This window comes from Notothenia rossii (assembly GCF_949606895.1).
Source record: "Notothenia rossii genome assembly, chromosome: 4".
In the NCBI taxonomy this organism is placed as follows: domain Eukaryota; kingdom Metazoa; phylum Chordata; class Actinopteri; order Perciformes; family Nototheniidae; genus Notothenia; species Notothenia rossii.
Genome location: NC_136902.1, coordinates 88,437,459 through 88,455,067, shown reverse-complemented (window position 1 = coordinate 88,455,067; position 17,609 = coordinate 88,437,459). Strand labels below are relative to the sequence as shown.

Genomic DNA, 17,609 nt, shown 5'->3' with positions numbered 1-17,609 from the left:
CTGAATTAGCCCTGAGCTAAATTCTAACGCAATTAGCACAGAACTCATGGTAAAATACCTTTTATTACTTATCGGATCCGCACAAACAAGATATCGATCAGCCAGCTGAGATTCCACAGATTCCAGACATAAGTATCATCACTGAGCGATCAGACCTCGCGACAGGGAAAGCAAACAGAGACATCACAACACGGAGCTTTACGGGGGGAAACACGGGAGAAATTCTTACCTATGCTGTTGTTCTGATCTGAAGTTGTGTTCAATGGCATTAAAACGATAAAAACGCTGCTGAAGGTTAATCCAATGTGTCCGTGTCACTTTGAAATGATTACTGATAATCCATCTTCATATTTATGTCAATAACTGAGATTTCATATTAGCTGCTACGATAGCTACAGAGTGTATGACAGCTTCCGGTTTTGGGCATTCTGGCTGCGCATCACTCATTCACCAATGGTTAATGTTTAGATGGATTTTTAGGAACTTCCCCTCGATTCTATTGGCTCTAACGGTTAAAATAGGTGTCAATCATCAAAATCGACCGAGGGGGGTCAGAGATATGGAAAATGCACCCAAATGAAACCAGAAGTTTTTTTTTCTTCCTTTAAATCTCTCTAAAAAGGTCAAATGTCACTTGTTTTGCATCAATCTTGATACGGAGTACTTATTATGTTATACCGTAATTTTCGGACTATAAACCGCGCCTTTTTTCCCATTTTTCGACGCTGCGGCTTATATAATGGTGCGGCTAATCTATGGATTTTTACAGCTAACGGCCAACACCTTTAACTCTATGGGCTCTATGGCCGGTCCGCGCCCCCCACCTTTAAGCGGCGGGTTCCAGCAGGAAAAGCTGGAGGCCGGAAAAGAGTGAGACAGGTATCGCGCAAAAGTAAAAGTGGAACCGAGAGTGGTACGAGAGACAGAACGAGAGCAAGACAGACAGACATTACGAGAGCGAGACAGCTTGTCCCCGTACCACTGGTTGAAAACCACTGCTGTAGATCACTGCCGGTACGTGCGCTGGGAGCGCACCGTTTAAGTTTGAAAGTTGAAAAGTCTGTGTGTCTGAAACGCTATGTGATACAGTACAGTTTACACAGCACATGTTCTGTAGCTACTATTGCACTAAATGCTAACACTTGAATACGTTATGCAAATATGCAACTTGTTTGTTGAAATGTTAATAAATGGGAGCTTCCTCAAACAGCCATCTCTTTCCCGACAATCCCCTCTGTGCACGAACCCTTACATATGGTAATGAAACATTAAAACACCTGCGGCTTATAGTCCAGTGCGGCTTATATATGTACACATCATTCAATTTAGCTGCTGCGGCTTAGATTCAGGTGCGCCTTATAGTCCGAAAATTACGGTAGTTTGGATTCCTAAAGCTTTTAGTCTACTATCCCATCATTCAAGGGTGGTTTTCACTAAGTAATGTATTTTTTTTTGGACGGACACAATAATTTAAAAATGTTTACTATGTTCAATCTGAATTTACTTTAAAATAAAAACATCTATATTGATTTTGACTTTTCTACATCCAACTCACAGGTTTATCATCGCTTTGAGAAAAAAGATTATTAATTTACCCCTGTTAGTCATTTGTTCTTGGAATGTCCTTTTCAAGCCTGAGACCTGAAAAACAGGCTCAACTGGTTAAACTCAATGTTTTGCCTAGTAAGGAGAAATAGCTTTTTTTCAAGCTGTTGAACCTTCTGCCACAGGATAGTTGGATAGTTTTGGCCCCTTTTTGTCTTCTGATTGTTGATTGTCCCTCCTTTCCTGCCGTAGCTGGATCAGCTGCTGTGTGGCAGCAAATCAGAGACGTGGGACGTGAAGACGCTGATGGAGTGCTGTCGACCGGACCACGGCTACACACACGACAGGTGAGACCAAACTCCATTTTATTTATCAGAGAGGGCCTTTTAATGATCCCAGGCACATTTTTCAGACTCCCTAAATAACACACGGTGTGTAGAAGCAAACCTTTCTGGAGTTTAATGTGTATTTCCTCCGTGTTTTGCAGCCGCGCCGTACGGTTCCTGTTTGAGGTGCTAAGCAGCTTCGACGCCGAGCAGCAGAGACTCTTCCTGCAGTTTGTCACAGGAAGCCCCAGACTGCCCGTCGGTGGTGAGTCACCTCGCACACATTCACATGTCCCGATCATTTGGATCAATACTGAGATTATTTACACATTTTAGGAGCTACATCATTTAACACGACCATATAGAGTGCCACAGTGACGCGTCCTAAAACCCTGAAGTGAGTCAGCATTTCACCACTTCCTGTTCCCTCGCCTCAGAGCCAACGGGATGTCTCCATAGGATTTAGGAAAATAGCTGGAAATAAGGTCTGTGGTTGAGACACATTGAAGAGACGGATCACGTTTTGTTCTACGACTTTAAATCCATCAGCAGTGACCCCGCTGGTGATTTCTGAAGAGTTGACGTGTCTGAAAAACGATGGTTGTTACCAAGTGGCTGAATAGGACTTCAGAAGTTGTCGAGGCCGTTGTACGTCATTAGGCCGAACACGTAAACACTCTAAGTTTGTTTGCCCTGTTCTGCTTGAAAGCAAGTACCTGCCTCCTGCAGACTGTTCAAACAAACGCTTCAACTTGTACCATTTAGAATCTGTAGTTTTGAATATGGATCTTAAGTTGGCGTCACGTTGAAGCAGCGACCCTGCTGTAGTTCCTTTATAGCATAACGTTAGCATTTTGCTTCTGGCGACTAGATTTATGATTAGAAAATGATAAAAGTAGGGTAGACGTGTGGAGATTATCCGGCTGAACAAAATGTGATCTGTCTCTTAAATGTGTCTCAACCACAGACCTGATTTACAGCTATTTTCCAAAATCCTATGGAGAAATTGCATTGGTTTTTGTCGAAGGAACCGAAAGGAGTTTACTTCCGGGTTTTAGGACGCGTCACTGTGGAACTCTACGGACCAATCAGAATCAAGTGTTCACCTTGGCCGTGTAACTATTTGTTTAATATCTCATTGGATCATGGTCATTTCATTGCAGGGAGCCAATTTGGAATTGCTATTGACATCCAATGAATTATCCAATCCTAACACACACACACACTCACACACTCACTCACTCACTCCTCACACACACACACACACACACACACACACACTCACTCACTCACTCACTCACTCACTCACTCACTCACTCACTCACTCACTCACTCACTCACTCACTCACTCACTCACTCACTCACTCACACACACTTACTTCAAAACAACAAACACGTTATCTGAGCTTATATGAATGTATTAGACATCAAGCCATGTGTGTTTTTAAATGTAATATCAGTGCCTCACACCTGCTGCTGTGCCTCAGGTTTCCGGAGCCTGAACCCCCCTCTGACGATCGTGAGGAAGACGTTCGAGTCGACGGAGAACCCGGACGACTTCCTCCCCTCGGTGATGACGTGTGTCAACTACCTGAAGCTGCCTGACTACTCCAGCATTGACATAATGCGAGAGAAACTGTTGATCGCGGCTCGAGAGGGCCAGCAGTCCTTCCACCTCTCCTGATCTCACCACGTCTCATTCAAATGCCTTCTACAGCGACTGATGAAATCATGACTTCCTTCTTAGTTTTTTTGTAACCACATACATCAAGGCTACATGTACAGCCTTCTTGTTATAGAAAGCAGCTTGCAGAAAAATTAAGACTTTAAAAATATATATTTGCTGCCCCGGTCTCTCCAAAAAAAAAAACGGCTCCACAGGACTTAAAATATACAACAACAAAAAAGAGAGAGAGTAAAACTTATATCAGTAGTTGAGTAATGTTAAAAAAACAAAAAACATCTGGGTGACATTTTAAATTGCATTGCTATGTGATATTTAAAAAAAAATTCAAAAAAAAGGGACGTCTCCTCTCCTGAGCGGTGGACTCCGTCACTGCTGGGCGTCGGGGGAGGAAGTGTGTGTGGGGGGGGGGGGGGGGGTGGTCCATTGAGCAAGCTAGGTTTACTTTAGCTCCAAAGATCATTTGTACAGACACATTTGCAGACTTTGCTCATTCTACACATTTGATAGAATAGCTCTTTGTTCTCTCGCCCCCCCCCCCCCCCCCCCCCCTCAGTTCGTCTGTCTCACATTTCGTTCTGTAATATATCGTTTGTGTGTTGCATTTTGGTTCGACCGCCCTCCCATCCCCTGTGTGTGTCTTTTGCTTAAAGTTGTGGAGAGTTGCAGTTGGTTGAATGCGGGTAGTGATGAGCGCATATTATCTTTTTCTTCCCCCCATCCCCCCTCCTCCAGTTGAGATGGTTTTCTGGCCCCCCTTTATTCTAGCGCTTCAGCTCCCATGAAGAGTTGTAACCAATGTGTTGATCAGGTAAATTTTGTTTTGCTCTTGTTTTGATGGAGTTAAAGTCCCGTCTGTTTGGCCCTAACCAGGGTCTTCACATGGCGGACCACTCTGAGCGACCCCTCAACACATAATGTAGCTGGGCACAAAATTTGGCTGGTCTCATTTTATCGTTTCATGGCCAGATAGCATTTCACGTTTGTTCATGGAATAAAGTTTATATGCAGTTTCGCACCCTGTTTGAGGTGGGAATGTCTGCTTGACCTTTTTATTTTATTTTTTATTTTCTATATTGTCTTTATTTCTTGCTGTAGTTGATTATTATTATTATTTTTTTTCTTTGCACTGCTGGCTTGGAACAAACCGTGGTGTGCACCTGCAGTCTGCGGCCAGGGGAGGGCGCCACTGTATGTTCTCCTGGCCCCATCGTTCATGTGCTGGTTTCTAAGATCTGCAATAATTTACTGCATCAGGTTCATGTTTTTACCTGAACATAAATAAAGTAACTGTTTGACTCATTCCTGGTCATTTATTTATCACTTCATCACTTACACATGTTGCTCTCATCGGTGCTTTGAGGGTCCTTTTCGAGTCCTTTTAACAGGGTGTCCGCGGGGTCTAAAAAAGTATTAAAAGTTGATCAATCAATTTAACGAAAATTAAGGCAATTAAAAAGTATTAAACGGCATTTCCCAAGGTATTACTTTTTTTGTAGTTTTCAATAAGTATATAAATGGTCCAAAGAGGTTGTATTCTACAGTCTGCCTGAATGTAATCATTGCGTAGCTGTGTAGTGTGATTCTGTGTAGTTTATTTATGGCATCCCGTTGGATTTGACGTCATCTGAACAGGACATCGCGCGCTCACTGCTTGATAGCGCGCGAAGCTCCGTTTACGCCGGTTGCTAAGCAACATCGTTATGGGGAAATGCAAGTTTGCGTCCAAATGGTTGGAAGATAAGGAGGAAGGACAATCCATACTGTATATAGTCAATTTGAGGTAAAGTGTGTCGCCAAGGTAACCTGTTAAAACTCGAAGTGGCGATGAGGTCTTCAAATGTATGGAGAGGGTCTTAAAAAAGGTCTTAAAAGGAATTACATTTGACTTCAAGATTCCTGCAGATACCCTGTTAAATGAGTTTCCATGGAGGTGACAACTGAGGGGATTTGTTTGACTGCCCTTTAGGTCTCAGCTGGATCTTTAACCACCTCTGTGTTTACAAGCTCTTAGAAAAAAAACAGACAATTAAGCCTTTGATTTGTGAAATTACATAATGAGTGTTGCAAACGAGCTGCAAAGCTTAGTCTGATAGAGGAAAAATAATCATGAATAATATTGACCCAAAAATGCTTTTCAGCATCAAATATGGAGTTTTTTTTCTCCCTAAGATATAATATTAGTGAACATTTACTAGAACTTATAACTTGGAGATTTTTTACAATTCTTTGACTTTGTGGTTGGCAAGTAACCTAATCAAGTATAATACTTATAGACATTTGTACACAACTTGACCATTTATGCCACTTTATACTTCTCAACTACATTTAAGAGGCAAACATGGTACTTTTTACTAAAAAAAATTAACACTCACAGTTACTCTGTTCATTTAAACATGATATGCTTATCGTATAATGCAGTAGGCTACTAGTAAAATCTACAGTTGGTCGACATTGACTAATTTAAATACTAAAATATCAGAACATGTATTAATACACTCTTAAAACTACTGGGTTAAAAAAAATAACCCAATCATAACCCAGCTGCTGAGTCACTATAGGACAGAACAAGCGCTGGGTTGTCTTAACCCATGTGCTGGCCTAGATAATTTTAACCCATACACTGGGTTGTTTATTTGACCCAAGCTAGTGATTGAAATTATATCACTGGGTTAAATATAAACCATACATTGGGTTGTTCATCTGACCCAAGCTATTGAATACAAGGATAATACAATTACCATAAATCTATTCTGCATAAAGAGTACTTTTACTTTTGATACCTGATGTAAATTTAGCTGATAATACTTCTGGACTCATATTGAAATATTCCATTATGTAGAGTGAGCACTTTTACCTTTGATACTTAAAGTGTATTTTGATGCTAAATACTTTTGTAGGCCTACTTGAAATCCGGACTTTTACTTGTAATGGAGAATTTTAGACTGTAGTATTTGTACTCAAGAAATGGATATCAGTACTTCTTCTAACACTGCTTTCTAGACCGATTGATTTAGAAAATATTGGACAGAAAATCATTAATGAAAATAATTGTTGGTTGCAGCCCAAAGAGATAATGTTTCACATATTTTCCATAAAATACCGGTCATCAGCATCACGGAAAAATGTTGCCATTTAATTTCTTGGAATAATTTTTTCCTCATAAATTAAACCTGTTCAGTCTGTTTAAAGTACAGTCTCCATGCTGTGTTAAACTCACACAGATCCGGGATCAGTGTGTGTGCTGCAGTGTCCCTGCACTGTGACTGGGAGCACTCATTATGGAAATGGAGAAAGTTGAAGGCTGAGTGTAAGGCCGACGTCTCATTTAAAGCCACCGGGTTTATATCGATCAGGCTGAAACAACAGTCTCTCTCTGAAACATGCAAAAATAAATTAAGGTCGTAAATCTCACAGAAACCCTGGGGATTGTTGGAGATTTGGTGGATGTTGCAAACCAACCTCGTCTCCGCGTGTCGTTTGACAAGCTAGGTGAATTCGGGAAAAGGGAGGGATTAAGAAACACCAGAATACAAGTTAAACAATAATCCTGCTTTAATGATATACAGTAACGATACAAATACAAAGAAATCACGAAGCACTCTGCAGAGTACTCCGGGCTCAGGTTCTACCCCCCGTGTCAGACAGGTCTCAGGAACGGCTGGTGAAAAACAAGAGCGCGAACCAAAGGAAAACACAGTCTTTCATACTAAAACACAGGAGGAGGAGGTGTACGTGCTTTCCCCCAGAGGTCATCTTATTGGCAGAGACCAACACATGGCCTGTCGCACCCAATCAGTGCGACACAGCAGCTTGTAGCCAGCACACACACATCTCCTTTATGGCCCTTGGTCCCTGTGTCCATCTTCCCGCCTCCTGACTGCCACACACAAGTTAAAAGTATGTTTTAAGATATAGTTGTTATAGTTGGCTAAATATACGTAATACATGTTAATTACTTTCATATCAATAACAACGAGGAACACATTACCTATGCTCTTAAGCAGTATTAGAGATGCTTTTCAAATAGTCAAATTTCACACAGGCCTAATACAGAGAACACCCTTATTAGTCCTATAGCCCTTCCATTTGTTTGAGCTATTGTTCACATCTTTACTTCAAATAAAAGGTTTCACATTGTATATTTCCAGCTTCCTTTACACATACTGCTATTATTAACACAAAGTAACTAACCACACACCTCTATTGAAAACAAGTCGATTCCCCTGACAATTGACCTGCTGAACCTCTTCGGAATGTGTCCCTCCCCCACCTCTCTCGTCCCTGTCATAAAAAACTGCTTCCATTTCATATAGAGTAATAAAAGATGTTTAAGCTAATTTCTCCACAATGTTTGTAGCCATTTAGTACCCACACATGAAAGAATAAGAACAGAGGTATAGTTGACCAGTAATCATGTAGCATTTATATTTACTTCAATGAAAACACATACACATCTGCTACAAGATTGTGTCACGCACCCCCCTTCTTTTACGAGGGAAGCATTCCAGAGCCTTGGTCTTTCCCAAATAAGGAGTCCCCTGCTCCCATCCTTCTCTAAACACAAGGAATTCACCTCAATATATTGGGGGAGGGAAAAGATACTTTGTCCTTTCTAATTTAACACACATGAATATAAATAAGGTGGCATTAAAAGGAATATACCAGATTGAACTTTCCTGCCCTAACACGTTACTTTAATCCTTCAAATAATTCAAATAATCCTTCAATTCCCCCTTTTTGGTCTCGCATCAACGAGACCAACACACATAAGACATTTGAAACAAACTACTGTCATTCTTTGATACTGTGTCTGTCCCCCTTCATTAAACCTTTGAGAACAGAAAACAACCTCCAATGACAGTGAAGAAACTATCAGAGTGAGAGCCTGAGTGCCAGACAGCAGCATCCTTGCGTGTTGTTGAATCATCAGGGCCCCCCCCCCCCCTCAGCGGAATACGCCAACAAGGGCAGCTGATAGGGAGGGGGAGATGCGGCCTTTCCTTCAAAGGTGGAACTGATTAATCTGATCAGAGAGAAGTAGACTCCTCTGCTGCCTCGAGAAGTCCCCCAGCCCGCTGACGCCTCCTTCCAAGTCGTCTGCTGTAGGGATGTCCGCGAGGTCCTTCTCCTCCAGCCCGCTGACGCCTCCTTCCAAGTCGTCTGCTGTAGGGATGTCCGCGAGGTCCTTCTCCTCCAGTCCGCTGATGCCTGCTTCCAAGTCGTCTGCTGTAGGGATGTCCGCGTTGACGATAGCCAGGTCCATCCTGATGTCCTCCAAGGTCCTAGCCGGAGTGTTCCTCGCCGCACACTGGCTCCAGTAGTACCAGATGTCCCCCTTTGCTCCTCGGCGGACGGCATGAGATGTCCTCTGGGTCACTCTGTAGAGGCCGGAGAGCCTGGGGTTGAGTCACGTAGGCCTGACGACCTTCAGCCAGACGAACTCCGCTGTGTCGGCCTCCTGCTCCTCGGGTCCCCCTTTTGGCGTCAGCAACCTGTGTGGAGAAATCTGATACCCACCCCTCAAGTCTACGCTCAGTGCTTCTGGGCCCTCAGGTGTTTGACCCACCACTGGTAGGCCGCTTCAGAATTCTAATACTTGGCCTGTGTCAACAAAATAAACCCCAACATCTTCAGTTGAACTAAATATCTCAATAGCTCTGAATTCCTGACAAGCATCTGTGTTATTATAAATGAAATCCTTGAGATCCCATTTAAAATCTAAATATAATATGAACTGCTAACGTCTCTGGTAATGGAACAAACTAATGTTATGGATTAAAAACAACTAAAATCATGATACTGACAAAGTGAATAATTTCCAGGCGAGACTGCTTCTACCTGTCACTGCTTGGATATTATCAAGCTGAAAAATGAATACAGAAATTCAACATACTGTCATCAAATGTCTTTCTATTATGACTTTAAATTAAATGTACATCCCCATAATGATCTAAACAGTCTATGGCTTTTACTTCTTTACCAGGCTAGTTACAAGATGTTGTCTAAATTAAATTCTATCTCATTACATTACTATGTTTTAACTTAGCTGTAATATGTTCTTTCTACACTTCAAACCTCAGTTACTTTAATACCTGTTGAAATATTACCAAATTGTTTTCATTATCACAGTTCACCTTCTCATTCTCATTCTGGAATTACCTCTCTCAGTAGCCCCTTGGCCACTGATTCTGCATCTGTGTTACCTGTTATAACTCAATCAATATTAGAAACATGTCAACATTCATCAAACAGTATCTTATCTCCAGATATGGAGCAGGTTAAATCTAAAACTGTCAATCAATGGTCAGATTGAACATCTGAGTTGGGGCGGCAGGTTTCTTCCAGTCCCTAAATGAAAATATCCCACACTCCCCCTTTTTACACATGTAAACATGTGTAATAAAATCCTGTATGGGAAGAAAACCTTCAGGTAACCAGTGGTTACAAGAAAATACCAAACATCATTCACAAAAGTATATCCATCATCTTTCACAGTAAACACTCCAGGGAAAATAAGTGTTCATTTCCAGCTGGCAGTCCTAAAAGAAACAGAATCTTTAGATTTTAGTTTGAGTTTTACATTTGCAAACCGCCAACTCCTGTGGGAATTAGAAACGGGTCACATGTGCATTTTTCCAAATGTGTGGAATTGTAGGAAACCTGTGTTTCCCATGGAGCTCCAAAATAATGTATTAGTCCAAAGACATGCTCGGTTAGTTATTGTTTTAGAATCATGCAGTTACACTGATCACATGCAGAAATTCATTCACACTCACACTGTCAGGTTGTAAAGTCAAGTTTGGTCAGCCCCAGAGTCAGTCATTGATAGTGCTTTTCTCAAGTCACACTGTCAGTCAGGGTCAAAGGTCATTTGGTCTCAGTTTCATTGGCCATGTGTCGTGCTCTGCAGAGACTTTGCTATTTCAGCAAAGGCCAGTATCCTCTGTCTACAAAAATCAGTCATATATGGAGCGCCATCATTTATCAATTCCCGATTACCACCTTAAGTCAGATATCTCTAACTTGTCATCGGGACGGCTGCTTCCCACATTTCCTGCAACTTGGTACAAAACTCACTTCATAATAGTACTACTACTACTGCAATTTATTTACAACTAAGTAGTATTAAAATGTGTAATAAATCTAATTCAGAAACTTGTGTACATAACTATTATCTTAAGTCAAAACATTACTAGGATCTGTGTAGCTCTGCATTTCATAACTCATTATACTCATTTATCTTCAATTCTGGTCTACTTAAAAACAATGTTAAACTCTTTAGCAGTGTGTGGAACCTTGGGTGTCCGAACATGCAACCATCACCCTTTACTCTATCAAGGATTAAAAACAGTTTCCATCCTAAAGCCCTCCTATGGTAATAACTATGCCACAATGGTGAAATCAATATTGTAACAAATGAGATCACTACTTTATTCACACATGAATAAAAATCTCTTGAAGAATAATTTATTAATATGATGGAAAGATTGAAGAATATGGTTCTACACTGTGCTACTCCAAAACACCCCCTGCTTAAAGTGTAGTGCATACTTCCCTCATGTCTCCCCCTTTAACCCTCAGTGTGTTTTTAGGATGATTTTCTCATTTTACATTAATAGTTTCCTCTTTACTGCTATTTTGAATTTACCAATCGATTAATTCATGGTTAATACCTCTTTTTATCTTTACTTATTTATCAAGTCAATTCAAGTTCTTTAAATGTGGTGTCTTCTATGTGCGTTTTGTGAATAAGTGTGTTTATGTGTAAACTCACTCATTCCCGTTTTCCTTTTCTCCTCCCCTGGTTGTCTCAAGCCGTGACCCCGACCTCCTCACTTCAAATCGACTATGCCAACTCCTCTGATTCTGTCTTCTCTTCAGTCCATCAGCTCTTGAATCCATCCGCTGTAACTCTTTTAGGCAGCCTTTGGCCCAGTCACATCTGCAGCCCACATCATGCCACTGTTCTTGCACTGCTTTGCATTCCATCTCCCCTTTACAGTCTCTCTGCTGCTTCATGGAGGGCGGATTCTGCTCTCATGTCCCCCACTCTGCTCCTGTGCCAAATCTCGTGGCTCAGCTTCATGCCCTGTCTGAGGGACTGATGAGAGTATTTCTGTATGTCAGCAAGCGGTTTGGTTCTGGATGCCTCAGGTGGAGACGGTTCAGCTCCGGTTCTCTGTCTGTTTGATGGAGAAGGAGGAGCCTCCTTTTGGGTTGGGTCTTTTGTCTGCTTGGAGGGACGGGGTCGTAGCCTTTCTAACTCAGAGGGGGAGTCCAGGTCCCGGGACGCATTATCCATAAGAAATCTAGCACACTGAGATTGAATCAATCCAACCCTTTCCACTCTGTCTCTTTCTAATCATACTATCTGTCTTAGTTGCTAAATGCCATCTAAACAACACCATTAATGTCTACTAATGATATTACAAAAACTCCCTCTATAAATTGTTTCATCCATTGTTACATATGTACCCAACCTGAGTCTTTCAGGAAACCATTTTCTTCCATAAATTGAAATACCTGTTTCAAGCATTACATATTTCACACACTACGAAAGAACATCTCCATACTTTCTCCAATATTTTAAATCCCACTGTTACGTAGAACAATAGTAAACCTGCAGAGCACACTGATCAGATCACAGTAATATAATTTGACTCAAGTGTAGGCCCATGTCTACTTTCCATTTTACTTATTACTTTTGGTGAATATTTATTTATATTGTCTAAATACCTTGTCTATGATGTGCAAAAAGTTAGAGTATAAAAATGTGTTTTTGTCAATGTATTTACACTCCACGGATTCTTGAGTTTACTCATCTCCTGGTGTTGTCGTTCCTAAAAATGTTAGCAAACACAAAACTCCCACTACAACATTTATAGATAAATTGGTCTAGCAAAATGAACTCTTTTCTAATTCAAAATGTGACAAAAGAACAATGATTTGTTTTTCACAAGATGGTGGTCTAACAGAATGACTCTTGACCTCATGGGGTCAAATAGATTTAGCCATGAGGCGGCTGACTTTAAAATGAACTGGGACAAAGAAACCACATGCATGTGGGTACATTATAGTCTGGAAATATAACCCAAAACAACACTACTTAAAAATAATAACAATTCAAATGACTTCTGGTGAAAAGCATGAAGAACAAAACAACTTAATCCACTCTCAATGTTCATGTACACCATCACTGTGTATTTAATCAGTAGTTACCGGTTGTATCCTTAATCAAACTATTTCACCATCTTCACTTATTTTAGGTTACTCATTCAACAATATGACATTCTCCCGAATAGTAGTTAACTTTATATAACTTTTACTCTCTATATTTTAGCAACAACCTTACTTTTCTCTCTCTCTCTGTCTACTCTCCAAAACATCTCATTTCTCCTGACCACAAGTTTCTCATAAATCACCCCTTTGTGTAACCGTGTGAGATGGCTGGAGTAAAACCTCGTGCAGGACCTCTGTCATGCTTAAACATTAACAGATTCCCTCTGACAAACTTACAAAAACCTTCTCTTTACTTTCTACTCTTTTGTTCCTGTATTTAATATAATTTTCCCCTTGGAATATAATTAAGTACAATCCTTAGTTAATGACAAATACCATGAAATTCACAACGCAATGCAACGGTATCAATCAGTTCTCAAAGACTATATTTAAATAGCAGCAAATCATTGTTTCTTATTTATTTCAATATATCTTCCACTTCAAATCACACCTTGATCTGTTCATTTTCTATGTATTTCACTCCAACTTCAGATCACTAGGGAAAAAAGCAAGCAGACACACTCCGGGCTGCTGCTGCTGCTCTCGAGAGGAAAAAGGGTGGGGGGAACTCTCACAGACAAATACTGACACCCCCTTCTCTCTCCCCCGCTGTAGCTCTCAGCCTCTCCTTTGGAAAAGGGGGGCTTCTTTCAACAATTAACACTTCTGCTATCCTTTTATTCAATTTTTTTTTTGCTTGAACCCACTGTCCTCGTAAGCTCTCAACTCACGCTCCTCTCGTTAAAATGTTCCCTTCATTATGACTTCGTATCTATTCATCTGACTTAGGCTGTTTCTGTTACCAGTAAATATTCACAGACTTCATATCTATTGATCTGACTTACTGTCCTTGTTACCAGTAAATATTCACAACACACCAAAGGATATAGTGAGGCCCGGTCACTTCAGAATGACTTTCTGAAGTTTGCGTTACTCTCCTTTGGATCACTTATAACAAATAACTCATCTCCAGCCCCGTCGAGCTGTGGATTCGTTATTTTGGGTCAGTCTTATATGGAGACTTAATACAACCAACTGACTACTCTTAGGCAGTCTAACTGTGGGGACTCAACACCGCCACTTCCAAGCCAGGGACTTTAATACCCTTCTGGCCTGTCGGAACTTGATATCCGATTTTAACCGTGGGGACTGTTATACCTCCACTTCCAAGCCAGGGACTTTAATACCCTTCTGGCCTGCCGAAACTCGATATCCGGTTTTAACAACTAAAACACGCATTTGCATTGTTACTATAAAAAACACTGTAAACTTCGTCTGACAACCCTAAAATTTGGAATATGGTCAAATCACAGGTTTCGAATTAAATCGTGTCTGCTCACCTGGTAGCCTATTGTACAGAGCTCTGTTTGTAGTTGTCAGAAGAGGCCGAGATGTTTAGCCCTGGACTATTCCGTCCGCTTGCCGCTGGTGGTCTCTTCCCCGAAAACACCCCACTCAGAAACGTCGGGTTCACCATTTGTTGGAGATTTGGTGGATGTTGCAAACCAACCTCGTCTCCGCGTGTCGTTTGACAAGCTAGGTGAATTCGGGAAAAGGGAGGGATTAAGAAACACCAGAATACAAGTTAAACAATAATCCTGCTTTAATGATATACAGTAACGATACAAATACAAATACAAAGAAATCACGAAGCACTCTGCAGAGTACTCCGGGCTCAGGTTCTACCCCCCGTGTCAGACAGGTCTCAGGAACGGCCGGTGAAAAACAAGAGCGCGAACCAAAGGAAAACACAGTCTTTCATACTAAAACACAGGAGGAGGAGGTGTACGTGCTTTCCCCCAGAGGTCATCTTATTGGCAGAGACCAACACATGGCCTGTCGCACCCAATCAGTGCGACACAGCAGCTTGTAGCCAGCACACACACATCTCCTTTATGGCCCTTGGTCCCTGTGTCCATCTTCCCGCCTCCTGACTGCCACACACAAGTTAAAAGTATGTTTTAAGATATAGTTGTTATAGTTGGCTAAATATACGTAATACATGTTAATTACTTTCATATCAATAACAACGAGGAACACATTACCTATGCTCTTAAGCAGTATTAGAGATGCTTTTCAAATAGTCAAACTTCACACAGGCCTAATACAGAGAACACCCTTATTAGTCCTATAGCCCTTCCATTTGTTTGAGCTATTGTTCACATCTTTACTTCAAATAAAAGGTTTCACATTGTATATTTCCAGCTTCCTTTACACATACTGCTATTATTAACACAAAGTAACTAACCACACACCTCTATTGAAAACAAGTCGATTCCCCTGACAATTGACATGCTGAAACTCTTCGGAATGTGTCCCTCCCCCACCTCTCTCGTCCCTGTCATAAAAAACTGCTTCCATTTCATATAGAGTAATAAAAGATGTTTAAGCTAATTTCTCCACAATGTTTGTAGCCATTTAGTACCCACACATGAAAGAATAAGAACAGAGGTATAGTTGACCAGTAATCATGTAGCATTTATATTTACTTCAATGAAAACACATACACATCTGCTACAAGATTGTGTCACGCACCCCCCTTCTTTTACGAGGGAAGCATTCCAGAGCCTTGGTCTTTCCCAAATAAGGAGTCCCCTGCTCCCATCCTTCTCTAAACACAAGGAATTCACCTCAATATATTGGGGGAGGGAAAAGATACTTTGTCCTTTCTAATTTAACACACATGAATATAAATAAGGTGGCATTAAAAGGAATATACCAGATTGAACTTTCCTGCCCTAACACGTTACTTTAATCCTTCAAATAATTCAAATAATCCTTCAGGATTCAGACGGATGAAGAGGACGAGGCCAAGGACTGTTTAAACTTCTGCTCCATGTTCAAGAGAAGGTAAGGGGGGGGGTTTGAGAGAAGTGCAGGTTTTTTTTGTGCCTGTTTTCTCCTGTCTCTCAGTCATAACCGATTCATATACACTACAGCTATACAAGAGGTGCACTTCAATTAAAGTGGCCCTATTATGCGTATCCCTTTCCTGTTGTGTGTCGTATATGTTTTTGTGCATGTAAATCGCTGGCTGAAGTTGAATAGTCCATTTAGTTTAGGAACCTTCCTAACGGAGTGAAATGACCCGGAAGTCCCTCAGTGGCAGCCATGATAAGTGCCGTTCGAATTCTCTAAATGAAAGGAAAGGAGGTTTCAAACTTCCTTTATTACATCCTTTAGTTTAGGAACCACTGGACCTCCCTAACCAAAAGGAGAATAAAGTCAACATTTCACTGAGCTGTGTAGGGTCTGTTCAACTTTTAAAAGATGTTTGAATGGTGATATACACAGTGATAGATGTTAAGGACTAATGTTTATAATAAATACATCCCAGCTAGCGGGGAACGTTCTCACAACTTTGGCTAACGTTACCGATTGGTTCTAACAAGGTTTTAAAGAAAAGTTTTAATCTGATGTTCAAAGAACCTTTTTAGGATGTTTATTATTTCAAATAATGTTCCTATAAGGTTCAAGGTTAACTAAGACATAACGTTTTAACTGCAACATTCAGAGGATGTTTTGAGGAGGTTATTGGGGCCTTTAATGCGATATGTTAACAAAGGTGGAACGTTTTGCCTGCAACATTCTAAGGACGTGTTTTGGACATTGTTGGGTAACACATTAAAGATGTTCTATATAAAACGTTCCCTCAATGTTACATGATAACAAATAAAGAACATTCTCCAAGCTACATTCTGAAAATGTTTTCAGGATGTTATTGAGGCCTGAGATGACAGAAAGTGTTTTATAAAATGTTCCTTTAATGTGATAAGTCAAAGGTGTAATGTTTTGCCTCCGACATTCTAAGGATGTGTTTTGGATGTTGTTGGGGTAACACATTAAAGATATTCTTTTATAGAACATTCCCTCAATGTTACACGATAACCAAAGAAGAACATTTTGGAAGCAACATTTGGATAATGTTTTCAGGAGGTTATTATTTTTTTATAAAATGTTCCTTTGATGCGAAATATTAACAGGGTCATGGTCAACGTCAGATTTATTTGTTGTGCGCTTTAAAAAAGTTTTTGCATTTGTTTGAAAAGGATGTTTAAAATAAATCTGATGTCACCACATTTTCCTTTTTAGAAAAAAACAAGCCCGTAATTCATGATATTGCATGTTTGCGTAGGCATGTCTGAGTTCCCAGCTAGACATAGTTGGTTCTAAAAACATTTTGAGAATGTTACCATGCATTGTTCTAGGAATGGTTTCATCGAGAAGTTTTATTTTGGTTCCTAGAATGTACTTCTGAAAGGTAGGATAACGTTCTCTAAAAACATTCTTAAAATGTTCGGTGATAACATTGTTCGAACATTATACCCCAAGTGTTTTGGTTGTTTATGCACATACGTATCTCTATTGTCATATGGATCGAATAACACTTAGAAAACCAAAGACAGACATATAGAAGAACGGACCGACTATCACTGCCCGTCCCTGAAACCCGTTAGTGTTTGTATGTGTTTGCTTCTACTGTGTGTGTCTCTCTCTGCCTGCTGGTCTGCTCTACACGGCTACACGGAGCAATCTCCAATCAACCACACCTGCAACCTGCTCGTCAGCCACACTATGAAAGCCTGCAGCCCGCACTCATTCCCTTCCGGATTGTTGCCGTGAACGGTTTGTTGCGTGCCGCTCTAGCTTTTTTACCAGCATATTCTTTGACAACTTTACCTGCTTTTACCTCACACTGATTTTTGTGTCTCTCCCAGGAGGAATCCAATGCCTTCCACACTCCCAAGACCAGCCTGGCCTCTCTTCCCACC

General features: G+C 40.8%; 1 protein-coding gene and 1 long non-coding RNA gene across 2 annotated transcripts; both read left to right on the top strand.

Moving 5' to 3' along the window:
- The first annotated feature begins 1,731 nt into the window (after positions 1-1,731).
- LOC307036637 (E3 ubiquitin-protein ligase TRIP12-like) lies at positions 1,732-4,857 on the top strand. The gene is made up of 3 exons (XM_079677132.1): positions 1,732-1,892; positions 2,033-2,136; positions 3,359-4,857. The coding sequence occupies exons 1-3, from the start codon at positions 1,852-1,854 to the stop codon at positions 3,553-3,555; spliced, it is 342 nt and encodes a 113-aa protein (XP_079533258.1). The 5' UTR covers positions 1,732-1,851; the 3' UTR covers positions 3,556-4,857.
- A 2,139-nt stretch (positions 4,858-6,996) lies between these two features.
- Positions 6,997-15,322, top strand: LOC307037122. Its single transcript, XR_013807607.1, has 2 exons — positions 6,997-8,677; positions 8,741-15,322. It is a non-coding gene; the product is annotated as an uncharacterized lncRNA (long non-coding RNA).
- Positions 15,323-17,609: the final 2,287 nt, after the last annotated feature.

Bases quoted from the DNA above. Each gene is read 5' to 3' on its own strand.
- LOC307036637 (XM_079677132.1), top strand. From the start codon at position 1,852: ATGGAGTGCTGTCGACCGGACCACGGCTACACACACGACAG. The intron at 1,893-2,032 runs GTGAGACCAAAC...CGTGTTTTGCAG, and splicing joins CACGGCTACACACACGACAG to CCGCGCCGTACGGTTCCTGT. The intron at 2,137-3,358 runs GTGAGTCACCTC...GCTGTGCCTCAG, and splicing joins CCCCAGACTGCCCGTCGGTG to GTTTCCGGAGCCTGAACCCC.